Genomic DNA, 26,943 nt, shown 5'->3' with positions numbered 1-26,943 from the left:
CTTTTTTGCACACACACGAATACAAAGAGCCACACGACCTTCGGGTATCCTTTTTCCATTTTTTTTTTTTCTCCTTCATCTTGTATGTGTTTTCCAATTTTTTAAAAATAGAGATCTGTGGCAGTGCTGGGGTGAGGAAACTGTTGCTAAGGGGAATTTGCTCTTTTCCCCATTTCTTTTCCTGTCTCTCTTTCTCTTTCTTTTTCCTGGTCGAGGTTTAAAAATATACCAAGTTGAGAAGCCGTGTGCAACTGTGCCCAGACAAATTTACAGAGTTATTTTTTTTCTTTTTGGATCACACTTTAAGAATTGGTAAATTTTGTGGTTGAAGGATTTAAATTTTAGTCGCTTGGGGAAGTATAGATTTGTTTTTAATCGGGTTAAAGCGATAATGTAAATTTCTACCACAGGCAACCGAGAGATTTGAGGCACCCTGACAAAGCCTTTGGCATGCGTTTTTAGACACACTCCCTCAGAACCAAAAACCAAGTGCTGTGAATGTGGCAAGTGTGCAAGGCCAATAGATTAAATATACGGGGTTATTTTAATTGGAATACTCATTTCTCTGGAGAGAAGGGAAAGTCCTCTCAGTGTCTTGCACACACAATTTCATGAGGACATTTGTGTGTATGTGCGCTTAAAAGCATACCATTTCGTATGGCTTCATCTTCGGGTTTATTCTTTGTGTATATGTAAAGTATGTGTATATGTGCTGTATCGGATTTTATTTTAAAAGTGTTTTCTTTGATTTTATGTGTGTAAAGTAGACCTTAGGATGTCGTTTTTCCCCTCTGTGTTCCCAAACGTGATCAAAACAGGGTTTCAAATGCAAAGTAAAGCTTAGAGGAAATCCTGCATTTAGCATACTTAAGAATTTTCATTCTATTAGAATTTACCTTATTTTCTGCTTCTTTTTGTATCAGATTAACGAATAATTAAATAGTTGCCCCAAAGCATGCAGTCAGTGTGTTTGGCAAGTGAAGGTAGGGGGTTGGCAAGTGAAGGTAGGGGGTTACTGAATGTGTAGTCCAAAGCCTCATTAGTGACTTTTGAGTGCTTTTGTTTTTTATTGTTTTCCCTTCTTAAATGTGCAGCTGTGTATATTTTAGCCTCTATGAGTGGTTTTGGGGGAGGTATCAGAAGGTAATTTTCTAGCGTTTTGACAAAATGGTTTTTTTGGTTGGAATTTGTTTGGAAAACTCCACATCCGGGAAAGTATATGTGAAAATATTCTAGTCTAGTAATTGAACTGGGGTATTGGGTTATTGAATTTGGGGGTAGGGGCAAGAGGCGGCAAACGCAAAACACAGGAGGGATAAGAAATACAATGTGGTTATTATTGCATTCTACGAATGCAAAGCTTTCCCCATATCGTTCAATTTTTGGAAAAGAGTGTGTGCACTGAAGGACTTGCCTGGGGCAGAGGCTCCCTTCCCATAAGAGCTGTGTGCTGAGACAGCCTCATTAGGAGTTATACAAGATTTACCCATATCCAGTCTGTGTTTGAAGGCTGAGTGAAAACATTAGTGTATGTGGATGGCGACCAGGGTCATCACAATGTTGTTACCGGGAGATTGAAGTGCAAGTTTTCACTACAACCAAACCTCTGCGCTCCTTAGTTCAGCGTCCTGTAGAGACAGCATTTAAAGGCACCTAAACAACACCTGCGTATACTTTGTACCGGGTCTTAGACTCATAAGGAGAATGCCCTGGCTCAGTTTCGCTAGACTTATTTATAGTAAGTGAATTATCTCCCAACAATACAGCCAGATTGGTGCACAAGGAATACTGGCTCCAGGGTGGTCCTTCCGCAAGTTTATATTCTAGCGACCTTAATGATCACAGAAGAGATGGTGATTTTTGTTACCCTTTTGAAGTTTCAGGCACCACTGTAGGCTGTTAACTAACAAGACTCAAAAGTCCTAAGACAGTGAAAGCACCCTCAAAAGTAGTTAGTTGCCAGCTTAAGACTACTTTACGGCTCATAATCTAGGCTCATCGCCAAGGTCGTCGCCTTGAGTTTCTTTGTGAGAGAGGAATCCATCCCATGGGTTGGCGTGGTTGGTTTAGTTTTACCAAAGAAGAGCAAATCTATTAATACTGAGTTGATGCAAACTGAATTAAGGAGGAATTGCTATTTTGCAACTAGTACCGGAAAGCTCTGTAACAGAGGCAGGCAGGGGCCCAAAAATCAGCACAACCAAATGTATGCAAGCGCCTTGCGGCCTCTGTGCTTACAGTCGTGTACACACAACTGTAGAGCACCAGGTCACAAAGGCGAGTAAACAGAGAACCAAAATGGCGCCTGGCGTCCTTGAAAAAGCCTCTCTTGGTCGTGTCCCTCCCTGAGGAGGCCCCTCCCTTCCCGCTTCGTTGAGTGACTGGTAGCGGACGCCAATAGCGTCCCTGGCCCTGCTTGCTTTTGGTTCAACCGCCTATCAGCACGAGCCAGAGGGCAAGCGGGGCGGGGCGGCACCCTTGCGCGCGCCGCCGGGTACACGGGCTCCGCGTTCTCGCGCGGCTGCGGCACACGGGTTCGGCGGTCTCGGAAGCCAGGAGTTGGGCCCCGCGTGGGCTGGAGCGGCTGCCCTTCAGTTCCACTAGTGAGGACCCGGGGCCCTTCCTGCTGGATGGGACACGCTGCCTGTAGACGGAGGACGCATCTCACTGGGAATGCGATGCAATCCCTGGCGCCCATCTGAGTCACCTTAGAGTAATAATCAACATTAACTGGAGGCGCTGTGCACATGTGATAAACGCCCTGGGATTTAGTTTTCCAAGTTCCTGTGTCTTCACAGATGCAGTAAAATCCTCTGTATCAGGTATAGTCTAGGAAAACGGGAAGTTTAATCTTACCAAGCTGCACTTTAGCAAGTTAGCTTTTAAAAAATACTGTCATATTGCCACAATTTCTAGGTCTACGTAATTCCAGGTCTGGGAGGGCTGGAGAGTTCGATCAGTAGTAAAGGACCCTGGTTCAGTACCCAGCATTCACATGGTGGTTCATAGCCTTCTGTAACTCATCTCCCACGGGAACCATTTCTGACCTCCGTGGGCACCAGGCGTAGCAACTTCTCACTGGCCTGCAATGCACTAACATGCATTCTAGCAAATACCCATATACGTAAAAAAGAAATCTTCAAAAAAAAATTAAGTTAAAAAGAAATTACATGCTAAACAAAGGGAGCAGGGGGAAAGGCACGCATCCCCATTCCCAGGAGGGAAGAAATAATTTTCTGATCACAAGGAAGGCATTTGTTTACGAGCCCATTCTGCCCAGTGTTTGGGCAGTTCTGTTTTGTACCTGATAATGAGGTCTTAGATGTTCTGCAGATCATTAGATCACTGTTTTTGATTTTTGAGATAGGCTCTCTTTGTGTCGCCCTGGCTGTCCTGGAATTAGCCCTGTAGACCAAGCCGGTCTTGAACTGGCAGAGATCCTGGGGGCCTCTGCCTTCAGAGTGCTGGGATTAAAGGCGTTCACCATCCCTGCCCAGCCTAGACTGGTCACTCTTACAATATAGGGAAAGCATATTTGACGGTAACTGCTTACTTGCTGCTGTGATAACTCATTTCTGATAGAAATAGGTTTTTAAGAAGACTTTCTAACAGGTGAGCCATTTTGTACCTTGAAATGGAGGAAACAGGGCTGACAAGGAGGAGTTTTAAGGGACTCTTTCCTTTTTATTTCCAAAGAAGATAGGAATTGCCTATCACAGTAAAGAAAGGCCATTTCTATCCTGACCCTAAAGAGTTCAAGGCCCATTGTGAGAACATTTACCTGAAGAATACCATATCACACCCATCCAATAAACAATAAGAAAAAACTATTTTTCATACTTTGGAGGGAAACTCAGTCATGCAGAAAATTCACTCAGAATGCTTGAGAGCAAGCAAAGAAACTGCCAAGAATATGATGTATTTAGTCTTTAAAAAAAAAGTGTATGACTTGGGAGGACAGATTGTGGATGTCCTGAACTGTTATGTTTAAAGATGAAGTTTTCTTTCTTTTTTTTTTTTTTGTGGGTTTTCGGCATTGGTCTTGGTGGTTATTGTTGGTGGTGGCATGTTTCTGTGTGTGTGTGTGTGGTTTTTTATTCTGTCTGGACGTCACCTTACTGTGTAGTGGAGGATAACTTTGAACTTCTGACCCTTTTGCCTCCACCCCTCCGTTCTGGGATAACTGGGGGCTAGTACCCTGAGTGGTGTCTTACGTAGTGCTGGGAATGGGGCCCAGGGATGTTAGACACTACTCTACCCACTGAGTCACATGACCAGCTCCATCCGCTGTATTCTATTTTGGTTTGGTTTTTATTCATTTATTTTTTTGCTGTTAACTTCAGTCCAGCCTCAAACTCACTCAGCAGCTAAAGCTGCTCACTAACCAATAGCGGTTGCTCTTAGGTGTGAGTCCCTGCGCCTAAGCCGAAAAGTACAGTTTCCAAATTCATTTCACATGTATTAAAATTAGACTCTCAGGTGTGGTGGCAGAATGCCTGTGATCTCAGTGTTGGAGAAATGGAGGAAGCAAGATCAGGCATTCAAGTCAGTTACATAGCAAGTTCAAAGCCAGCCTGGGCTTCGTGACATCTTGTCTCATAAAAACACGTAAGATCGGACAGTGGTGAAATTACTCCTGAGTGTGTTTAGTAAGCCTCCTTTTAACACTTGTCATTCATGTTGTTAACTCATCGTTAGACTGGGGTTTTTTGTTGGTTGGCTGGTGGGTCATAAGATTCATAACTTTGGCTGGACTTGGTGGTGTACAACTTTAATTCCAGCACTCCCGGAGGCATAGTTGGATCTCCGTGCGTTCAAGGACAGCCAGCCTGGTCTAAATAGCTAGGGCTATGTAGCCAGAGTTCCAGGATAGCCAGGGCTACAATAGAGAGACCCTGTCTGCACCCCCTCCAAAAAAAGGGGGGGGTTATTTTTATATGTTGTGCTTGCAAGAGTTTATGTGCAGTGTGTGTGTGCGCGAGCGCGCGTGCGCGCACGTGTGAGAGAGAGAGAGAGAGAGTGAGTGAGAGAGAGAGTGAGTGTGTAGGAGCCAGGGGAAATGGGAAGAAGACATTAGGACCACTGGCACTGGAGGCACAGGTTACCATAAGCCATCCATGTAGATGCTTGGAAATGATCCTTGGTCTTCTTGCAAGAGTAACAAGTACTCGTAATCACTGAACTGTCTCTCCAGCCCCAAGATATTTTTGGTTTGATTTGATTTGCTTTTTCTTCTAGGTCAGCCAGGGTTACACAGAAAAACCCAGTCTGGGGAAAAATGAAAGGCTAGGGTCAAACGTCTTCAGCATTACTGTTTCAAACCGTTATGTTAGATTTAAGTTAGAAATGCATGTTGGGCATGATGACAATATGACTTTGATCCCAGTATTCAAGAGGCAGAGGCAGCTGATCTCCATGAGTTCAAGGCCAGCCTGGTCTGTATATCTCTATATATAAGGGGGGGGGGAGGGGAGACAGAGACAGAGACAGAGAGAGAGAGAGAGAAAGAGAGAGAGAGAAACTGACTTAAGAAAACAAATTAGAGAGAGTCAGGGTTGGTGGCCATGATAGGCATACAAAGCTTAGTTAATAATTACTAATAATCCAGCTGCTGTGTGTGCAGCACTGACCCAGAGTCAGTATTTTATAGGTCTCTATAGATGGACAACCTTTTTAAAACTTTTCATTTTTATGTGCCCATGTGTGTGCTGGGGGTGGTGCCCTTGGAAGCCAGAAGAGAGCACTGGAAGCCTTGGAGCAGAAGTTAGTTGTGAACTGCCTGATGTGGGTGCTGGGATGTGAACTTAGGCCTTCTGGAAAAGCATCAAGTGGTCTTCACCTCCAAGCCACTTCTTTAGCCCCTGTTACAGATAATCTTTATACAAACAAAGCAGGCAGAGATGAGAAAACCATATTTGGAACATTTAAATTAGCTTGGTGGTACGCACATGCAGTCTGACCCCTGGGGAGGCTAAGACAGGGAAAGCTTGGTCCAGGCACCCTAGACAGCAGAGGGAGTCTGACGTTAGCCTGGGACTGAATAGTGAGATTCTGACTTCAAAACAGCCCTCATAAGTTCAGACATGCCTCTGTTTGCCTATAGCCCTAGCCCTGAGGAGGCTGAGGCAGGGCAACCGCTGTAAGTAAAGGGTTACATGGTAAGTACAGCTGGCCAGCCAGGGCTTCACAGTGAGACCAAGAACCTGTCTCAAGTCAAACAGAAACCCTGTAACTTTCTTTTTCTCACAAGATCCATGTTTAACATCTTTGTACCACATTGGCTTAAAAAAACCTCACAGGGCCTGGTGGCACATGCCTTTGATCCCAGCACTCTGGAGGCAGAAGCAGGCAGATTTCTATGAGTTCAAGGCCAGCCTGGTTTACAAAGGGAGTTTCAAGTTCCAGAACAGCCAGTACTGTTACACAGAAAAACAAACAAAACAAAACAGAAACCCCAAACCCTCAGGAGTGGAGAAACAGCTTAGTAAAGGAAAGCACTCGCTGTACAACCATGAGGGACCTGATTTCAGACCAGAGCACCCTTCTAACAAGCAGGCTGGTTTGGTGCACCTGTAATCCCAGTATTGTGGAGAGCAGACAGGAAGATTGCTATCTGACACCTTAGCTGGAAAAACAGACAAAACAAAACAAAACCCAAAAACAAAAAAACAAGGTGCTAGTTTCAGGGAGAGACTCTGCCTCAAAAAAAAAAAAAAAAGGTGGAAAGTGATGGAGGAGGCAGACAGTCCCCGAACACCCACACATAAACCATACCCATGAATGCACACCCAGGATAGATCCTTATTTAGGAAGAAAAAGAATACATTGTGTAAATGGTCTATCCACAAGTTGCTGTCGATTTGCCTCCTGGTTTCCTTTATCCTTTAGCTTTGATTTGGCTTAACTTTTAGTTTCAACTTTAGCTATGCTTTTCGTGGCTAATGGCGGGAAAGCTGTAATGGATGTAAGGTCTTCTTTTCCTTTAGACTTAGTATTTATGTGTATGGATGTTTTGTCTGCATGTACCTCTGCACACCAGGAGAGACCACTGCATTCCATGGGAGTACAGTCACAGACAGTTGTGAGTACCATGTGGGTGCTGGGAATCGAACTCACGACCTTTGGAGGAGCAGCCCATTTGCTTAATCAATGCCCAATCTCTCCAGCCAATGAAGTTTTTATAGTGAATACGTAGCTAAAGAAAGCTACCTTTTCAATATAAAGGGCGAAAGAGCAAACTTAAAACTTTTTAATTATTATTTTTGTTTGTTTGTATGTTTGTCTGAGACAGGGTCGCACTATCTAGTCCTGGCTGTCCTGGAACTCACCGAATAGGCCAGGCTGGCCTAGAACTCAGAGATCTAGTTTCACTATAGACTAAAGGCTATTTTTAGTAACTAAATATAATGAAAATGCATCGCCAGTTTCTGTTCAGTATCTCAGAGGCACTGTCAGCATTGTTCTTGTTTCTTTTTTTTTTTTTTCTTTCTTTTTTTTTTGGTTCTTTTTTTCGGAGCTGGGGACCGAACCCAGGGCCTTGCGCTTCCTAGGCAAGCGCTCTACCACTGAGCTAAATCCCCAACCCTTTTTTTTTTTCTTTCTTTCTTTTCTTTTCTATTTTTCGGAGCTGGGGACCGAACCCAGGGCCTTGCCTTGCGCTTGCTAGGAAAGCGCTCTACCACTGAGTTTTTTTTTGGTTCTTTTTTTTTTTTTTTCCGGAGCTGGGGACCGAACCCAGGGCCTTGCGCTTCCTAGGTAAGTGCTCTACCACTGAGCTAAATCCCCAACCCCATTGTTCTTGTTTTTTTTTTTTTTTTTTTTTTTTTAGATTTATTTATTTATTTTATGCATATGAGTACACTGTAGCTGTTTTCAGATACACCAGAAGAGGGCATCAGATCTTATTACAGATGGTTGTGAGCCACCATGTGGTTGCTGGGATTTGAACTCAGTACCTCTGGAAGAGCAGTCAGTGCTCTTAACCACTGAGCCATCTCTCCAGCCCTTGTTCTTGTTTCTTAAGAGTGCACTTGCTGCATGGCCTGTGATCCCACTCACAGGCTAGGATGAGCAGACTGCTGGACTGCGCAAGTGAATTCCGGACATCTGTGGCTACATAGCAAGACCCAGTCTTACAAACAGTGACATGCCATAGTGGCGGCTCACTGCTTACGAACACTTGCTGTTCTTGCAGACGACCCAGGCTTGATTCCTAGCACCTACACGGAGGCTTACAACTTTCTGCAACTCCCAAGTCCAGATGCTCCAGTGTCCTCTCAAGATAGAGACCTACGTGCAGGCACGACACCCATACTCAGAGAAGAAAATAATAAACTAGAACTAAGAAACTAAAGGGAGCGAGCTGATTTCAAAACAAAAACCGAAAATTCAATATATAGAAGATTCATTTTAATTATGATGTAATGATAAATTACAGTGCAGAATGGAAATGTATTTGTCAGGGAATTATAAACACACTTAAGATTTTGTCATTTACAGAGCTTCAGGCTGAAAGATTCTTTTTCTGTAATCAAACATCATTTAGAAAATAACAATGTGGGGTTGGGGATTTAGCTCAGTGGTAGAGCGCTTGCCTAGCAAGCTCAAGGCCCTGGGTTCAGTCCCCAGCTCCGAAAAAAAGAAGTTTTTTTTTTTTTTTTAAAGATTTATTTATTTTATGTATATAAGTACACTGTAGCTGTCTTCAGACACACCAGAAGAGGGCATCGGATCCCATTACAGTTGGTTGTGAGCCACCATGTGGGTACTGGGAATTGAACTCAGGACCTCTGAAAGAGCAGTGAGAGTTCTTAACCACTTAGCCATCTCTCCAGCCCCAAAGAGCAGAAGTTTTTTTTTTTTTTTTAAGATTTATTTATTAAAATTTTGGTAGTGAGATTCTTTTTTTTTTTTTTTCTGAAAAAAAGAAAAGAAAAAAAAAAGAAAATAACAATGTTTGGGTTCCTTCACGTGTTCTCAGTGACTCTGTACCTCCTAGCCCCCAGCCCTCCACTCCTGTAGTAGTTCAGTTACTTAGATAGAGTGGTTCCAGAGAGAGACAATGTGGTTCTCTGCTGCCATCCCTGTCTCTTTCTGTAGGGTAAGTCCTTGGCTAGCTAGACCCTCCTTTAAGGAGCCCAAGAAATGGAGATAACCCCTAGGTGGTTGCTGAATGGTGAACTCAAGATATCTGGCTTCCTTTAAGGGGTCTTGAGGCCCAGGATGTAGTTCTGAGACTGCTCCTGGACAGCTCAGCCCCTAGACCTAGACTGAAGTTCATTCCCTATCCCGCCCCTCAGCACTGAAGATGCAATACTGGGAGGTCGACTGGAGGTGGCACCATGTTCCTATGATCCCAACACACCCAGGAGACTGAGGCAGGAGGATTGACTTCCTGATGAATACCAGGCTAACCACATAGCAAGACAGAAACAGACCAGCTTTGTGGCCATGCCTTTAATCCCAGCTCGGAAGGCAGAGTAGGTAGATCTCTATAAGACTGAGGCCAGCCTGGTCTATTGTAGTGAGACTTTTATGTCAAACTACTAATAAATAAACAAGGTAGGGGCATGGTGGCAAATGCCTGTAATCCTAGTGTGTGGGAGGTAGAGGCAGGAGTTATCCTGTGTTTAAAGCCAGCTTCTGTTACACTGAATTTTTTTGTTTTGTTTTGTTTTCTCCATGTAGCCCTGACTGCCTTGGAACTCTGTAGACCAGTCTGGCCTTGAACTCAGAAATCTGCCTGCCTCTGCCTCCCAAGTGCTGGGATTAGAGGCATATGCCACCACCACCAGCTTTTTTTCTTTTAATTTCCTTTATTTTTAATATGTATGGGTATTTTGCCTGTATGTCTGTCCCCAACGTATCGACCTGGTGACCACAGAGGTCAGAAAAGGGCATCAGATCCCTTGGGACTGGAGTTACAGCCAGTTATGAGCCACATGTGGGTGCTAAGTACTGAACCCTGGTCCTTTGCAAGAGCAGTCAGTCAGTGCTTTTAATGGCTGAGTTGTCTCTTTAGGAGACTTACTCTGAGTGCACATGTATGAAAATTATAGGGTATAATAATAAGTAATTACGTCAACCGGAAGTTTGATATCTGTAGAGGAATGTTAATCCAGCAACGTTCTGGCAAGAGGCCACATCCAAGACCTAGGTCTGTCTGATCTGGCTGGAAGGCAGATGAGCCCTGGATTCCTGTAGATCCAGTTGGAATTTAGACACACCTTTAGTACATACCCTTAATTCCTAACAACAAAGCTAGGTTAGTTCATAGAAGGAAGTGACGTCTAACTGAGGGGCAGACAAAGTGACAAATCAGAGAAAGATTTGACAGAATGAGTCAGAAATAAGGAAGAACACAGGAGAGAGACTATTTAAGAGAAAACAGAGAAAAGGTGTACCATATGAGGTCAGGCAGAGCAGTGAGGCCAGAAGCTTCGAGAAACTGGATAATCAGTCAGCAGGGAAGATCAGATTGTATGGAGACCAGGAGCTTCTGGCCTAGGCCTAGGGATAGTTAGAACAGAGTGAAACCCTCTGGGCTCAGACTGAGTCGTGTATCTGCACAGCCTGGGAATGGCTTTGTTCTCATCCCTTCATCCGAGGAAACAAAAGAGACATTTACAGATATCCGCTTAAATATCTATGAGAACTACAATAGTCAGGGTCTGTTTTCTTCTTTGATAAAAAAGGTACACAACTTCCCTGCACTTCTCTTCTCTGGACCTGGTTGCTATTGACTCCCTAGATCTGTGTTGATGACACAACCTGTGTGAAGTGTTCTGAGCATCTCGATAGTGTTATTAGAGTAATGATGGGTATCAGAGAGACAAGAGGAAATAGACCTTCACTTTCCTAATCTTCTTTCCTGGTGTCCCCTTTCTGTCCCCTGGACTGCAGTGGGCTTTGGGAATGTCCTTGCTTAACCGTAAAAAGAATGCCTTGAATTCCCTCAAACTTTGTGTCAGTAAGACCTCTGTTTTTGTTTTCACTCTTTCAGTGAAGGCTGTGGGACACCAGTGTGCTGTGCGCTTAGGGAGCACAGGACCCACTAAGCTGAGGAGAAGCAGCCATGGACTGTGTATGTCTTCACCCGCTAGCCCACTCCTCCACCACAGAACCCACAGCCTGGAGCCCCAGCTCTTCTGACCACCTTCTACGAGAAAGGAAAGTACGTTCCTTGTGAATTCCAAGCACTTCCCTGCTGAAGGCCAGTTATCTGGAGCACTGGTGAAGCGGCCTGGCAGTGTGCACACAGTTACCCGGTCCATCAACTATGTCCTTCAGTGCCACCATTCTTTTCTCCCCTCCCAGCGGCAGTGAAGCCAGATGCTGCTGCTGTGCCTGTAAGAGCGAGACTAGCCAGGGCAGCACGGGTTCTCAGGGCGGGAATCCTCCTGCCGGTACCCCCATCACAGTGACTGGACATGGCCTGGCAGTCCAAAGCTCCGAACAGCTCCTGCACATTATCTACCAACGCGTGGACAAGGCAGTGGGTCTGGCTGAGGCTGCTCTGGGGCTTGCGCGGGCCAACAATGAGTTGTTAAAACAGCTCCAGGAAGAAGTGGGTGAGCTACGGCAGGGAAAAATGTGCACCGCTGATGAAGATGGTGAGAGCAGGGCCCGCAGCCCACCACCCGAAGAGCCTGGAGTGCTCAAGGGGAGTCCAGGAGAAGCCTCCAAGACCGTGCCTGCCATGGAGGAAGAGTGTGATAGCGTGGGCAGTGGTGTGCAGGTGGTGATTGAGGAGCTGCGGCAGCTGGGGGCTGCCTCCACCGTGGGACAAGGACCCTTGGGCTTCTTTGCAGCCCCCCAGAGAGATGCGCGGCTTCCAGGATGCACTCTGGCTGCGGTAGAGGGAGCCCCGCTGCTAAACCCAGTGAGTGACTCCCAGTGGGATTGATCTGCTGCCTCTTTTTCTTTCCCTCTTTAAACCATCCTTTGATTTGTATCTGTGATAAGACAGAAAGCACCAAAGTTCCTCCCCTTTCAGGGGTAGGCAGCACTCTTGTTTCCACCCTGAGCCTTTTTAGCAGGAGGTCATTTTTGGTGCGTGTGGCGATGTGGCGCTTCTCGCTTTCTTTTTTTTTTTTTTTTTTTTGGTTCTTTTTTTCGGAGCTGGGGACCGAACCCAGGACCTTGCGCTTCCTAGGTAAGCGCTCTACCACTGAGCTAAATCCCCAGCCCCACTTCTCGCTTTCTTAACAGCTCCGCGTGGCGTCTTTTCCGCAGCTGTCTCGCCTATTCCACCAACTCCGACTTTCCTGGCGAGAATGCCTGCCATGCACAGACAGCTCATTCATATTTTATCACGGCCTTCGCTTGCCAAAAAGGGCTTCAGTACAGAGATGAAAGTGTGGAGGGGAAGAGAGGCAAAGGTGGAGAGAGGGAGAAGAGAAGGATGCCAGACCGCAGGTGCAGAGAAGAAAAGTGGAAATGAGCGGTTTGAGGAAGGAGGGAAAAGTGAGGAAGGAACATAAAAGAAAGGTGGATCTACGTAGGAAGGGGAGGCTGTTTATTTGGTGATGATGATAGACAGGACCCCACTCTCTAGCCCAAGCTGGCCTCAAACTTGGAGCTATCCTTCCACCTCAGACTCCCAAGTGCTGGCAGTACAAATGTAAACCACCATACTTGGTTTCAAGAGAATCTATTTAGAAAAAGACAAAGTGGGGGGCAGGGAGTTGAGGAAGGGAAATAAAATGTGAGCAGTGTACTGAGCATGGTGGTTCTTACTTTTTTTTTTTTTTCTTTTTTTCGGAGCTGGGGACCGAACCCAGGGCCTTGTGTTTGCTAGGCAAGCGCTCTACCGCTGAGCTAAATCCCCAACCCCGGTTCTTACCTTTAATTGCTTTTGAAGACATATTTAATTTTTAATTACGTGTATGGGGGATAGGAGGCATGCGCACATGAGTGCAATTGCAGAGGGAGGCCAGAAGAGGGAGTACCATCTCCTGGAGCTATAGTTATAGGCTGTTATCAGCCACTCAATATGGGGGTTGAGATACAAACTCAGGTCCTCTGAAGAACAGTGTATACTCTTAAGCCATCTCTCCAGTCTCCTTCAGTCTCCCACCCCCCTTTCTCTCTTGTTGTTGTTGTTGTTGTTGTTCTTCTTCTTCTTCTTCTTCTTCTTTTTTTTTTTTTTTTTTTTTTTTTTTTTTGACCATGGTTTCTCTGTAACGCTGGCTATTCCTGAACTCTTTGTAGACCACACTGGCCTTGAACTCAGAGTTCTGCTCCTGAGCACTGGAATTAAAGGCGCGTGTCACCACCACTTGCTTTTAATACCAGCACCCAGGAGGCAGAGGCAGGTGAATCTCTGTGAGCTGAAGGTCATCACAGTGTACATGGTGAGTTCTAGGCCAGCCAGGACCATGTATTGATACTGTCTCAAAAGCAGGGAGGAGCAGGAACAAAGAGGACATCACTGGAGGATCAACATGACTTTGAGGCCAGCCTGGGCTTCATCGTAGGGAGTTCCAGGCCTGTCTGAACTAAATATAGAAATCCTATCTAAAAAGGGGAAGGGGAGAGGCTGGAGAGATGGCTCAGCAGTTAAGAGCACCGACTGCTCTTCCAAAGGATCTGAGTTCAGTTCCAACACTAGTGTTTGGCCTGCCAGGACCTGTACTCACATGTTCATATTCACACAGAAACACATATATATAATTAAAAACAATAAGAGTGTGTCATAGAGCAGAGGAGGAGGGGAAGCAACCATATTCTGGACAGGAAAAGACATAGAAATACATTGTGCTTTCAGTTTTTCACTGCTCCAGGGTCATTTGAAGAAGAAAAGCCCAGCTAAATAGAATCAGAACTGCAGAAAGGCACGCAGGGAAGAGAAGGAGATGGAAGGATGGCAGAGATCATAGAGACAGCGGATAGCAAATATACTGCACTCAACAGCCTGAGCAGAGTCTTAGCTCTCCCCCTCCCTCCAACTGCCCACTCTCCTCCCTCCTGACCCAGCTGGGTAACCTTACCCAGTAAGGAGTAAAGAGCAAAATGCACAGGGCAATGAAAGGGTGGGACCTCCCAGGCCATCTGCTGGGTATGAGGAATGTGAGCATTTAGACCTCTCGCCTAGATGCTAGCCTATCACCACAATTGGCTCTTGCTCTCCTAAAGGCTTCCATTTGTAGTCCTGGTCACTGTTCCTCGGGCTCTGCCTAGCTCTGGCTCGCCTGAGAGGCAGGAGACAGGAGGGTACGAGCCCGGGCCAGCTGCTCTCTGCATTGGGGTTCTTTCCACCAGGGAGGCTTCCAGGCTGACAGGATGGAATTAGCTTTTAGATTTCACAGCACAGAAAGCAGGCAGCTCACAGGTCTATAAATCTCAGCCTCCTCCTCCGCTTCTCTCTGTATGTGTGTGGTTCCCCCCAGTTTCACCGTTTTGTTTTCTTGGCTGCAAAAAATCTCCACTCCCTCCTTTCCCCTCAGCCCTGCTCCCTCCTTTCCTTGTCCTGCACGCCCTTGACTGCACAGTCAGTCGGCTGGATGTTAGGGCTGAGATCGTGTGAGTGTGTGTGTGTGTGTGTGTGTGTGTGTGTGTGTGTGTGTGTGTGTGTGTGTGTGTGTCTGAGATCGTGTGAATGTGTGTGTGTGGGGGGGGGCGGCCCAGACTGGCCCCTCCAGGGCACCTGAGGGCAGGTGAGGTGTCTGTTATGTTTGTGGTAGCCTCTCCAGGGGTTCATTGCCTCTCCCTGCTTTATTCTGCCTTTTTTCTCATCCCCTTTATTGTTGTTTCTCTTCACTTGTCTTCTTTATTTTATTTTTTTCTTTTTTCTTTTTCTTTTTTTTATTTTTTCATTTTTTTTTGTTTTCTTTGTTGTTATTTGTTTCTTTTTGTTTTCACTTGTCTTCTTTCTTGAACTGCTTGGTTCCCCCCCCCCCCTTTTTTTTTTTCCGGAGCTGGGGACCGAACCCAGGGCCTTGTGCTTGCTAGGCAAGCGCTCTACCGCTGAGCTAAATCCCCAGCCCCAATGGTTCCCCTTTCTTGTCATCAGTTCCTCCCCTGCTTCCATCCAGACAAAGGCTTATCTGGATACATTTCTCTGTCTCCTCTCCTCTCGTCTCTTCTCTCTTGACTTTTTTTGTTTTCTGAGACAGGATTTCTCTGTGTAACAGCCATGGCTGTCCTGAAACTCACTCTGTAGACCAGGCTAGCCTGGAACTCCACAGAGGTCCCCCTGCCTCGGCCTCCCGAGCACCACCCCAGTTTGGTGACACATATACTCAAGAACATACCGTAAGTAAGCGGTCACGAAGACAGTCAAAACATTGCCCAGTTCATGTAAGATGTTCTGTGATAAGAACCCAACACTCCAGGTCATGTTCTCAGAAGAACAGTTTCCTCAGTTGGCTCGCTCAGTGGCCAAGAGCACCGTCTGCTCTTCCACAGGACCCAGGTTCAATTCCTCAGCATCCACAGGATGACATGCAGCCATCTGTAACTCCATTTCCAGGGGGATCTGACACCATCTTGTGGCCTCTACAAGCATTGGATGCATGTGGTCCACACACATACATGTGGACAAAACACTCATACACGTATGGGAAGGAACGATGTGCCCTGTGTGCTCATAGACTGCCCAGGAAGCACCACTGGCACGGAAGACTGCTGCCTGGACTCCTCCTCTTTTCACTATTCTTGGCCAATGGTGGTTAATCAGGTTCCTCCTCCACCTACCTAGTGATAGCCTGCTCTTCTTATGTTCTTAGATGGCGGCGGACGACTATGCGGCCTCTGAGGGTTCAATACAACGAGTGTTGGTCCCTGCTTATGCCAAACAGCTGTCACCAGCCACACAACTGGCTATCCAGAGGGCATCCTCAGAGCCAGGACCAGAAGGTGGAACCAAGCTGCCAGCAACCCGCCCCGAGGACATGCTTGGATCTGCAGCGCTGGACAGTGCCTTGGAGGAGTCAGGCCCCGGAGGCACTGGGGAATTGAGCCGCTCTCTGGGATTTATTGGCTCCCCGTGCAGGATCCGAGGAACTGGGCAGAAAAACTCCAGGCGTAAGCGAGATCTGGTGCTCTCTGTAAGTGAACTCAGTTTCAGTCATTTTTTTCTTCTTCAGTTTGAAGAGAGAAATAAAGAGTGGGTTGACTTTAAGCCTCTAAATAGAGTGAATAGCATCCTAAATCCTATAAGAATGGGAGGGATAAAGAGGCCTTACTCCATAACCTGGAGCACCGGCAAAGCCTTTCCCAGTGCCTTGTCTTTCAGGCTTGTCTAGGCAGAATGGTGTCTTCCCATTAAAGAGAAGAGAACTTTTTCTTTTTGTGTTGCCATCATCCTGATGGGAAGATTTTTGAGAATCAAGCATGCTGATCACCAAAGGGTGATGTTTTAGCCAATGTTCAGGCTAAGGAACTGGAGCATCTTGGGCAGGAAAGCTAGATCATCTCTAAGTAGTCTCAAGCCCACAGAGATGTGGAGCCCCAAGCATAGTGCAGGCTGCCCCACCAGTCACAGAGCCCTGGAGAATCCAGTCACCCCAGAGCTCGCTCCCGGCAGGCGGAGCAGGACTGGCTAGCAAGACTGCCTAACACTCTCTCGGAGAGGAGAGGAGAGGAGAGGAGAGGAGAGGAGAGGAGAGGAGAGGAGAGGAGAGGATGGGAGCCTTAAGGGACACTGCTGAGCGAACCGACTGGAACCTGGAGAACTTAGAGAGCAGTGGTTCTCAGCCTGGAGTAACAGCCCTCCAGGGCCACAGGCTGGTGGGTGGGTAGAGGGGAAACTGCTTACTTCCAGTGAATAGAAGCCAGGCCCTCTGCTGAGGGACCCCAGATGCACATTCCAGCTAAACACGTCAATAGTGCTGAGCTTGAGAGATTTTCTTCTGGTTGAATGGAGTCTCTTGGATCAAGTCTGAGCTCAAGGGCTTTGTGAAGATTTGAGGTTTTTTTGTTTGTTTGTTTGAAACGGGGTCTCATGAAACTCAGAGTAGCCTCAGTCCCTACCTAGCTGAGCCTGACCTTGAACTCCTGATCCTCTTGCTTTTGCCTCATAAGCGCTGGCTAAAATTATAAGCATATGCATATCCCATACCCAGCTTCCTATGAATTTTGTTTACTTTTGTATCTAGATGCAGTTGGAGTTTATTAGATATTAATTAGCACGAGATAAGGTCTTATTGTAGAAGCTCTGGTTGGCTGTAACTGGTTATGCAGATCAAGCTGGCCTCAGACTCACAGAGGTACTTTGCTTTCCAAATTCTGGGGTAAAGGGCATGTGCCAGCATTACTGGACTTTCATGTAGATTTTAAATATTTTTAAATTGTATTTATATGTATGTGTGTGTGTACCGGGTGTGTTCAGGAGCCTTTAGTGGCCAGAAGGTGTTCTGTTCCCTGGAGCCAGAGTTATATGCAGTTGTGAGCATCTCAGTGTGAATGATAGCCCTCAAATTTGGGTCCTCAGGAAGAGTAACAAGGGCTTTTTTTTTTTTTTTTTTTTTTTTTGGAGCTGGGGACAGAACCCAGGGCCTTGCGCACAAGGACTTTTTAAAAAAAAATAATAATAAGATTTATTTATTGTATTTGTATGAGTACAGTGTCACTGACTTCAGACACACCAGAAGAGGGCATTGGATCCCATTACAGATGGTTGTGAGCCACCATGTGGTTGCTGGGAATTGAACTCAGGACCTCTGGAAGAGCAGTCAATGCTGTTAACCGCTCTCCATCCTCTCCAGCCCTGTAATTAATGCTCTTAACTGCTGAGCCATCTCCAGCTTCTCTCCAGTCCTTCTTAATGAATTAATTTTTTTTAAATTTGTGTGTGTGTGTGTGTGTGTGTGTGTGTGTGTGTGTTCCACATATGTTTATGTACCCTCAGATCCCTTCTAGCTGCAGTCTGAGGCAGCTGTGAACCACCTGATGTGGATGCTAGGAACTGAACTTGGGTCCTCTGGAAGATCAGCAAGCCCTTTAGTTTAGATTTCAAGTACTAGTATTAAAAGAAAGGAAGGTACTGGGAGGGGGGGGGGGAGTTGAGAATTCTCGGAAAACATGTGGAAAGCCAAGGTAGGAGAATATTGAGTCTGAGGCTAGCCTAGGCTACAAGGTAAGTTTTGAGGCCAGCACTGGCAATATAGCAAGACTATTTCCAAAAAATAAAGGAAAAAAAAATGATTGAGGAAGACTGTTGACTTGCAAGGAAAGAATGGCTACAGGGCCTTACCTTGTGTGTGCCAATGTTTAGCTCTGGAAGGAGCCCAAGAGCTCCTCTTCAATCTGCTGGGATGCCTGTGGATCGCTGCTAGGGACCCTGTGGATGAAAGGACCCGTCCGGATGTTTACATCTTTGGAATGGTACAGATGCTGGCCACCCCTGGGGAAGTGTATTTATTTTTAGCTCACTCAGGAGATAGATGAGCCAGCAGCTTTTACTGCAGTAACACCTACTGTCTAGAGTACTTCCCTTTGCACTTCAAGCCGGGTTTGATTTTTATCACCTGAGCTCTTCCAAGCCTTGGAAGATGGGTAGAGAAGATGGGTAGCTGCTTTCCTTTTCTGAGAACTCACACTCCTTATGAACCCATTTGTTACTCCGCTGTGATCCCGAACATTTGGACTTTAGTCTCTAGGTTTTTGTTTCTTTTTGTTTTTTTTTTTAAGATTTATTTATTTATTTTGTATATGAGTACACTGTAGCTGTCTTCAGACACACCAGAAGAGGGCATTTGATTCCATTACAGATGGTTGTGAGCCGCCATGTGGTTGCTGGGATTTGAACTCAGGACCTCTGGAAGAGCAGTCGGTGCTCTTAACCACTGAGCCATCTCTCCAGCCCTTCCTTTTGGTTTTGATTTTAATTTTTCAGGTTAGGGTCTCTGTGTAGCCCTGGCCGTCCTAGAACTCACTTCATAGACCAGGCTGGCTTCGAACTCGAATAGATCCTCCTGCTTCTCCCTCTGGAGTGCTAGGACTAAAGGCCAGGATCTTTTTTTTTTCTATCAATATTCAGATGCACTGTGTGTGAGCCCGGTGCCCACAGGAGCCAAAGAGCATGGGGATCGGCCAATCCCTGTGGATGCCGGGAACTGAATCCTGGTTCTCTGCGGCATCAGCTGGTGTTTTCAACTACTAAGCTCTCTCCAGCCCCCTTTTGTAAGATTACTGTTTGATGCAGTTCAGGCTGGCTCCAAACTCCCTATGGGATTGAAGCTGACTTTGACCTTTTTAGTCCTGCCTCTTCCTCCCAAGTGTTGGGCTTACAAGTATGGGCCACCCTGCCTGGTTTCAGAGAGTGCTTAGGATGGAACCCAGGACTTCGAGCACGCTAGGCAAACACCCTAAACTGAGCTGCATTCCTGTTTACATTGCCGTGTGTGTGGGGAGGTGTGAGGAGAGAGAGACAAGAAGTATTTATATATGATGGAGGGACACATATGTCACCGTGAATATGTGGATGCCAGAGGACAACTTTATGAGGTCAGTTCTTTTTGCTTTTACACAGGGTCCAGGAATCCAACAGGTTTTTGGGCTTGTGTGGCAAATGATTTTATCAACTGAGAGCTACCTTTCTGGCCTCTGGTTTTGTTCTGTGTTTTTTTTTTTTAATATTTTATCTTATTATTTTAGATGTTATGTGTGTGGACATGTGTGAGTGTTTTGCCTACTTGTATGTCTACACCACATGTATACAGTGTCCATGGAAGTCAGAAGAGGGGATTGGATCCCCCGGCACTGGAGTTAGAGATGGTTATGAACCACCATATGGATGCTGAGAACTGAACTTAAGTCCACTGGGAGGGCAGGCACCAAGTGCTCTTAAACTGACGAACCATCTCTTTAGCCCATGCTCTATGTAGTTCAGACAGCCTCAGACTGCAAGAGCTCCTTCTGTCGCCCAAATGCTGAGATTACAGTCTTGAGCCACCATACCTGACTTCAAAGTGATAAAGTAAAACTATGTGGTATTCGGGGCTAATACAGCACCAGTGCACTTTAAAGAGGGGAGCCTGGAACCACAAAAAGCTGGTAGTACTTTCCTGTTTTCTATGATCACTCAGTAAAGATGGGGGATAAGTTGAGGATTTGCAAATAGAGAGATACCCATTTGGAACTGGGTAGCTTCCACTGGCTGCAGGGGCTTGGGATGGAAATATAATTAGAAAAGACAAAGCATCGGTCCCCAGCTCCGAAAAAAAGAACAAAAAAAAAAAAAAAAGACAAAGCTAAATGTAACAGAAGAAAATACCTTGCATTAAAGCTCAAAGTCAGCCTGGTGCGGTGGCACACGCCTGTAATTTCAGGAGGCAGAAGCAGGCGGATCCCAGTGAGCTCAAGGTCAGCCCAATCTATAACGTGAGATCTCGGACAGCCAGAACTATTACACAGAGAAACCTTCTCTTAAAAACCAAATCCAAAACAACAACAACAGAAGCTCAGAGTTTCAGTTGCAGCATGAGCCTATGACTTTGAGTGGTGAGGTGTGGCTAAGGAAGGTAATATAATGCTATCTTCAGATTTACTCCCAAGCACAGGAAGTGATGCTCTCTCTGACTCAATCCAGATGACAGACTCAGTTCCCGTTCTCCCTTAATTTTTTCAAATCCTATTTTTTTTTTCTTTTTCTTTTTTTCGGAGCTGGGGACCAAATCCAGGGCCTTGTGCTTGCTAGGCAAGTGCTCTACCACTGAGCTAAATCCCCAACCCCTCAAATCCTATTTTTAATGATGGTTCTTAAATGCTTTATCTCCGTTGCAGCCCACAACCTTCCAGAAGTAGTGGGAAAGAAAGGATACGGGGGTCAGGGGGAGCAGACCTGTTTAGAGAGGTTCTTTGGGGCAGCTCCCCTGGAAATCAGCAGTTCAATTCACAGGTTAGCAGGCAGTGGCAGCTTGATCCACTTGCAAACACCTCACGGATACACCAGCAGTCCAGTTCGGTAGAGTCGGGATAGCATCAGTAGTGACACGACCTAGCAGAGACAGCCAGGCCTCAGCCTTGGCTCGAGTCAGCCAGAGGGACCAACAGGAACACCAAGAGAAATTCTTGATATGCCTCTCTCTCAGGGAAGTGAAGATCAGCAAAAACTTGAGCCCCACAAGTGTTGCACGGCTAGCTTCTCTTGGCACACACATCCAATCTGCCTGAGTCCACAGAAGCTGCCAGGAGCAGCACACCACCAGAAGGTTTTTGGTGCCTTTTTTTCTATGGAGTCCCATCAACTGCAGCTCAACTATGCAGTGTAAGGCGGACCAATACATGCTTGTTGTTAGCAAAGAATCCTTCATCATGTGTCCTTTCACGTGTCTGCTTCAGCGAAATGTTCCTTCACGAGTCTGCCTTAGCCTTCCACCTGTGTCCATTTCTGCTAAATGTTCCTCACGTGTTTGCCCCAGCAAAACACCATCCAACCGACTTTCCAAAGAAACCTTAAGTTTTCACTTCAACACAGGCTATCACAGGATTGGGGATTTGGCTCAGTGGTAGAGCGCTTGCCTAGCAAGCGCAAGGCCCTGGGTTTGGTCCCCAGCTCCGAAAAAAAAGAATAGAAGAAACACAGGCTATCACAAAGCCTACACCTCATGAGACCTCTGTCTAGAACGTCTGAAAATCACCAGGACGGAGGCTATTTAGACCAGACAGAAGACAAGGGAAATTCACTGAAAGCTGTCTTCAAACTCTCATGTGGCATTAGCAAAACTGGGGTCAGAGTTCTGAAGACTTTTTTTTCTGAGATGGTCTATGTAGTTCAGGCTATCCTGGAACTCTATATAGACCAGGCTGGCCTCAAACTCAGAGATCTGCCTGCTTCTCAATTCTGTGTGCTGACATTAAAGGTGTGGCCACCATGCCAGGCTTGGAATTTTCATGTGGCTACGGAGCATTGAAGTCAGGCCCTCAACCTCTTTACCCATGAAGACATCTCCCCAATCCACTGATTTTTTTTTTTTTTTTTTTTTTTTGGTTCTTTTTTTTCGGAGCTGGGGACCGAACCCAGGGCCTTGCGCTTCCTAGGTAAGCGCTCTACCACTGAGCTAAATCCCCAGCCCCTGATTTTTTTTTAAAATGTATTTTATTACTATTATTGTGTATACATTGTGTGAATGAGTATACGTGTATCTTCCAAGTGCTGAGGTTACAGGCATGCACCACCACCCTGGGACCAATAAAACTTTTAAAAAAAACCTATTTATGTATTTTTATACCTGTGGGTATTTTGCCCACATACATCTGTGCACCATGTATACACAGTGCCCTCGGAGGACCAGAAGGGCGTCTGAACTTCTGTAATTGGAGTTGCTGGTGGTTGTGAGCTGCCATGTGGGTGGTGGGAATCAAACTCAGGCTGTCTGGAAGAGCAGCCAAGTGTTCTAACCACTGAGCCATTTCTCCAGTCTCCAACAGAACTTTTTAACTAAAAATGTTCATCTGGAGGCCAGCCATGATGTACACCTTTAATCCCAGCACCCAGGAGGCAGAGGCAGGCAGAGCTCTAGGAGTTCAAAACCTACATAGTAAGTTCCAGGACAGCCAGGGCTATGTAGAGAGATCCTGTCTCAAAAACAACAACAAAAAAAAGAAAACAAAAATGTCCGGTAGGACCCATGTGGCAGTGCTAGGGAGGCAGAGGTAAGCAGAAGTCTTGAGTTTGAGGCCAGCCTGGTCTACGTAGACAGTTCCAGGCCAGCCAGGGCTACACAAACCCCAAAACCACAAAGCCAAAGGAAATGCCCAGTAGACTAAACTGACTTAGAAAGGAGATAGGTGGCTGGAGAGGTGGCTCAGGATTAAGGATGCTTCTTACTTTTGCCGAGGACATGGGCTGGATTCCCAACGCCCACATAGCTCACAGCCACCTATAACATCAATCAGTTCCTGATCTGTTGCCTCTTCTGACCCCTGTGGGTTCCCGCACACACGTGGGGGGTGTACATGCACACACACACACACACACACACACACACACACACACACACACAAGTAAATGCACATCTTTTTTTTTTTTTTTTTTTTTTGGAGCTGGGAACCGAACCCAGGGCCTTGCGCTTGCTAGGCAAGTGCTCTACCACTGAACCAAATCCCCAACCCCAATGCACATCTTTTAAAGAAGAGAGATGCGTATGAGCAAAATTGACAGCTGCTTGGTGCCATGAAAGGCAGAACTGGGGGTTGGGGATTTAGCTCAGTGGTAGAGCACTTGCCTATCAAGTTCAAGGCCCTGGGTTTGGTCCTCGGCTCCGGGGGGAAAAAAAAAAAAAAGGCAGAACTGCTCTCCCTGAGGCTCTTCCCAGTTTGCGTTTCTGCCATTGTAGATTTGTGGTTTTCAAGTCTCCTGTGTGTACTTCTCAGACTTGGGATAATCTTTCATTTTCTTTCCAAGCTGCCCTAAAACTTGCTCTGTAGACCAGGCTGGCCACTTGCCTCTCAGTGGCACTCAGAGGCCTCCTGAGTGCTGGGGTTAAAGGCTGGTGCCACCACATCTAAGTAGTGGGTCATCGATTAATAGATAATTTCAGAATACACCTGTACTCAAATATAGATAGCCGGGTATGGTGGCATGTGCCGGATATGGTGGCATGTACCTATAATCCCAGCCCTTGGGTACTAAGGTGTAAAGAGCAGAGGTTCAAGACCAGCCTGACAATGTAAGAAGTTTGCAGGCATCCTGGACTACATGAGAGTTTGGCTTAAAAAAGAAAAGCAAAAATGTAAATCCTAACTTAGCTCTTTCGTTAAGAAAGGACGGGGCTGGGGATTTAGCTCAGTGGTAGAGCGCTTAGGTTCGGTCCCCAGCTCTGAAAAAAAGAACCAAAAAAAAAAAAAAAGAAAGGACGTAGTAAAAGATGGTGCCTAAGATGTAGAAATGATTCAGCCAGAGAACCCACACACATGGGGACAATCCCTGAGGGGACCAGAGGAAAGTTTTCTTGTCTACTCCTGACCTGATTCTCTCTCCCCTCCCCTAGAAACTGGTCCACAATGTGCACAACCACATCACCAATGACAAGAGATTCAATGGGTCTGAAAGGTATGGTTTCCTGAGGGGAAGAAGCGTATAGGACGCTCTGCTGAGAGGGAAGCGGGACAGGGGAGATGCTTGTATCATGCCAAAGTCTTCACTGCAAAACTAACTCATTCGAAGTGCATCTGTCTCCTCCTGCTCTTCAAATGTCGTCTGCCTTACTTCGTTTTTTTTCTCCTCTGTCAGCATTAAGTCGTCTTGGAATATTTCAGTAGTGAAGTTCCTTCTGGAAAAGCTCAAGCAGGAGCTGATGGCGAGTCCCCACAATTACACTGACAAGGAGCTGAAAGGTAAGGAAGGGTACTGGCTTCCCTCTGCTCTGGCTCTCCGCCTTGGTTGGGAGGGAGGAAGCATGGGGATGATTTAGGTGGTGTTCAAATAACATACCATGTGAGCTGGAGAGATGGCTCAGCGGGTAAGTGCACTGTCTGCTCTTCTAGAGGTCCTGAGTTCAATTCCCAGTAACCACATGGTAGCTCACATCCATCCATATGGGATCTGATGCCCTCTTATGTAATTCAGGTGTTTGTGCAGATAGAGCATTCATATTTAAAAAGAAAATAAATCCTTTTAAAAGTAGCTCATGACAGCTACATCTGGTAGCTAGGTCATGGTATGGTACCTCAGAGGATCACTTCAAGCCTCTACCGTATAAACTATCTTGCCAAACCAGAAGCCAGCCCCTTTGACCCCGAATACTACGTCCTGGGGCCAAAGATGTGACTCAGTGGTTAAGAGTTGAAGAGCCCTGACTGTTCTTCCAGGAGACCTGGGTTCAAGTCCCAGAACCTACATGGCAGCTCACAACAGTCTGTAACTCCAGTTCCAGGGGATCTGATGTCCTTTTCTGGATTCTGAGGGCATTGTATAGATGTGGTGCACACATGCAGGAAGGCAAGGCACCCAGATACATTAAAAAAAAAACCCACTGTGGCCTAAGTTTTCTACTCCTTACCCGTGGGTCATTTAAAGCTATTACTGAGGTGCTGTGCAGCTGCAGATCCTGAGAGTGATTGATAGAGTAGCAACAGTGCGTTTGAGGCAAGAGTTGAATGCATAGAAGCAGCTGGAGTTACCTGTTTGTCGTGAGCGATTTCTGGGAGGAGTTAGTTTTAGAGGTGAAGACACTCAAAGGGCCCTAAGCCAAGAGCACTGGACTGTGGAACCGTGCATCTGCCTATTCAGGAAAGCCCAGACTGCGGAGTGGATTCGAACCTTCCACTCAGCGAGCAGCATACAGGCCGGGGACCTTTGCAAGAAGATCGTTTCTTGCTGTCTCCCTTCCCTAGGAGCCTGTGTGGCCTACTTCCTTACCAAGAGGCGAGAATACCGAAACTCTCTCAACCCTTTCAAAGGTCTAAAGGAGAAAGAGGAGAAAAAACTTCGAAGTCGCCGATATCGGGTAAGTCTGCAGGCCTTCCTTTCAGGATCTGAAACCCTAATGAGCTGTAATGTGGGGGACAGATCGAAGGGTACAGCATCTGGGAACAGGGTTGGCAGACTGGAGAGTAGACAGGCAGGAGGAGGGTGAGCCTACTCCAACCAGGATCGGACTTGAACACTGGGTTCCTTCAGGCACACATTTTTAAATTCCTCCATACCGACATAAACCCTTTCTACTAACCAATGGTCTGTTCCCTAATCTCTGCCCTGCAACCCACCATAGCTTTTCGCCAATCGGTCCAGTATCATGAGGCACTTTGGACCCGAGGACCAGCACCTGTGGAAGGACGTGACAGAAGAACTGATGTCCGACGAGGAGGACAGTCTTAATGAGCCAGGGGTGTGGGTGGCCCGCTCTCCCCGATTCAGGGCCCAGCGCCTCACGGAGCTCTGCTATCACCTGGATGCTAACTCTAAGCACGGCACCAAAGCCAACCGTGTGTACGGGCCGCCCTCAGACAGACTGCCTTCTGTGGAAGCCCAGCTCCTTCCTCCCGAGCTTTACAACCCCAATTTCCAAGAAGAGGAAGGAGGAGGCAATGAGAAAGGGCCTGTCTCTCCATCCTACGACCAGCCCCACAAGTCATCCTGTTCTGACTTGAACTCGTTCATTGAAATCAAGGTGGAAAAGGACGAGTACACTCTATAACAAGGATAACCGGCTCCTGTCACTCACTCCTACGTCCCAGAAATGGACGGCTCAGATCCGGAGGCGCCTCCGGCAGCCTAGAAAAGAAACTCTGCTTTTCTTAATATTTCCACTTGAAGCGGAGCTGGAGACTCTGGTGGGGTAGTAGGACTTACATAGAAGGCAAGGGAGGGTGGCCAGCCCTGCCCGCCCCGACCCACCACCCACCTACCCATCCCGGTGAACGGCAACCCAGAAAATGCTTATTCCCAAGCATAAACAGTGCCTCAGAGGAGCCTGGGATGCAAAGGAAGATGGGCCAGAGAAACGAGAGGCCTTGATCCACGTCCCATCTCTGACTTTGTTTGTCCCCCACATCCCACTTGTACCCATAGCTCAGGAGAAACACTTGCTGGTCTTGTGCTGCCGCGGAGGCCGAACAGAGCAGTCCAGGGTGATACTGCCCCCTGGTGGGAAGTTTCTAGTCTGAGCAGGGGATCATGGGCTTACCGCTATTTGGAATTAGGGTGTAGATATGATAGTTATTGTTTGGATTTTTAAAATGATAGTTATTGTTTGTTGCATTATATGAGAAAATTTTATTATTTCCATATTACATGTGAGGAAATTAAAGTTTAAACATTTCTCATGCTGTGGGGCATAGTGACTCATGCTTAGAATTCCAGCATTTCGAAGCTGAGTTGGAGGAGGACTGCTGCTGTGGCTTCCAGGCCAACCTGAGCTACATAGTGAGTTTCTGGGTAGCCTGGGTTATATAGTGAAATCCTGTCTTCAAAACGAAAAATAAAACTAGTCAAGCATGCCTTTAATCCCAGCACTCAGGGGGCAGAGGAAGGTGGATTTCTATGAGTTCTAGGCC

General features: G+C 46.5%; 1 protein-coding gene across 4 annotated transcripts; it reads left to right on the top strand.

Annotated features, from left to right (window-relative positions):
- On the top strand, positions 1-26,712 carry C15h14orf93 (similar to human chromosome 14 open reading frame 93). Of its 4 annotated transcripts, none has more exons than XM_087586405.1 (7): positions 1-44; positions 11,003-11,881; positions 15,729-16,049; positions 23,937-23,998; positions 24,179-24,282; positions 25,282-25,394; positions 25,659-26,712. In XM_087586405.1, the coding sequence occupies exons 2-7, from the start codon at positions 11,279-11,281 to the stop codon at positions 26,082-26,084; spliced, it is 1,629 nt and encodes a 542-aa protein (XP_087442531.1). In that variant the 5' UTR covers positions 1-44; positions 11,003-11,278; the 3' UTR covers positions 26,085-26,712.
- Positions 26,713-26,943: the final 231 nt, after the last annotated feature.

Source organism: Rattus norvegicus, chromosome 15, assembly GCF_021556685.1.
Source record: "Rattus norvegicus strain SHRSP/BbbUtx chromosome 15, alternate assembly SHRSP_T2T, whole genome shotgun sequence".
NCBI classification, from domain to species: Eukaryota; Metazoa; Chordata; class Mammalia; order Rodentia; family Muridae; genus Rattus; species Rattus norvegicus.
Note: the sequence above shows the minus strand (reverse complement) of the source record. Positions and strands in the feature narration are given on the sequence as shown.

Bases quoted from the DNA above. Each gene is read 5' to 3' on its own strand.
- C15h14orf93 (XM_087586405.1), top strand. From the start codon at position 11,279: ATGTCCTTCAGTGCCACCATTCTTTTCTCCCCTCCCAGCGGCAGTGAA. The intron at 16,050-23,936 runs GTAAGTGAACTC...CCCCTCCCCTAG, and splicing joins AGCGAGATCTGGTGCTCTCT to AAACTGGTCCACAATGTGCA. The intron at 25,395-25,658 runs GTAAGTCTGCAG...AACCCACCATAG, and splicing joins TTCGAAGTCGCCGATATCGG to CTTTTCGCCAATCGGTCCAG.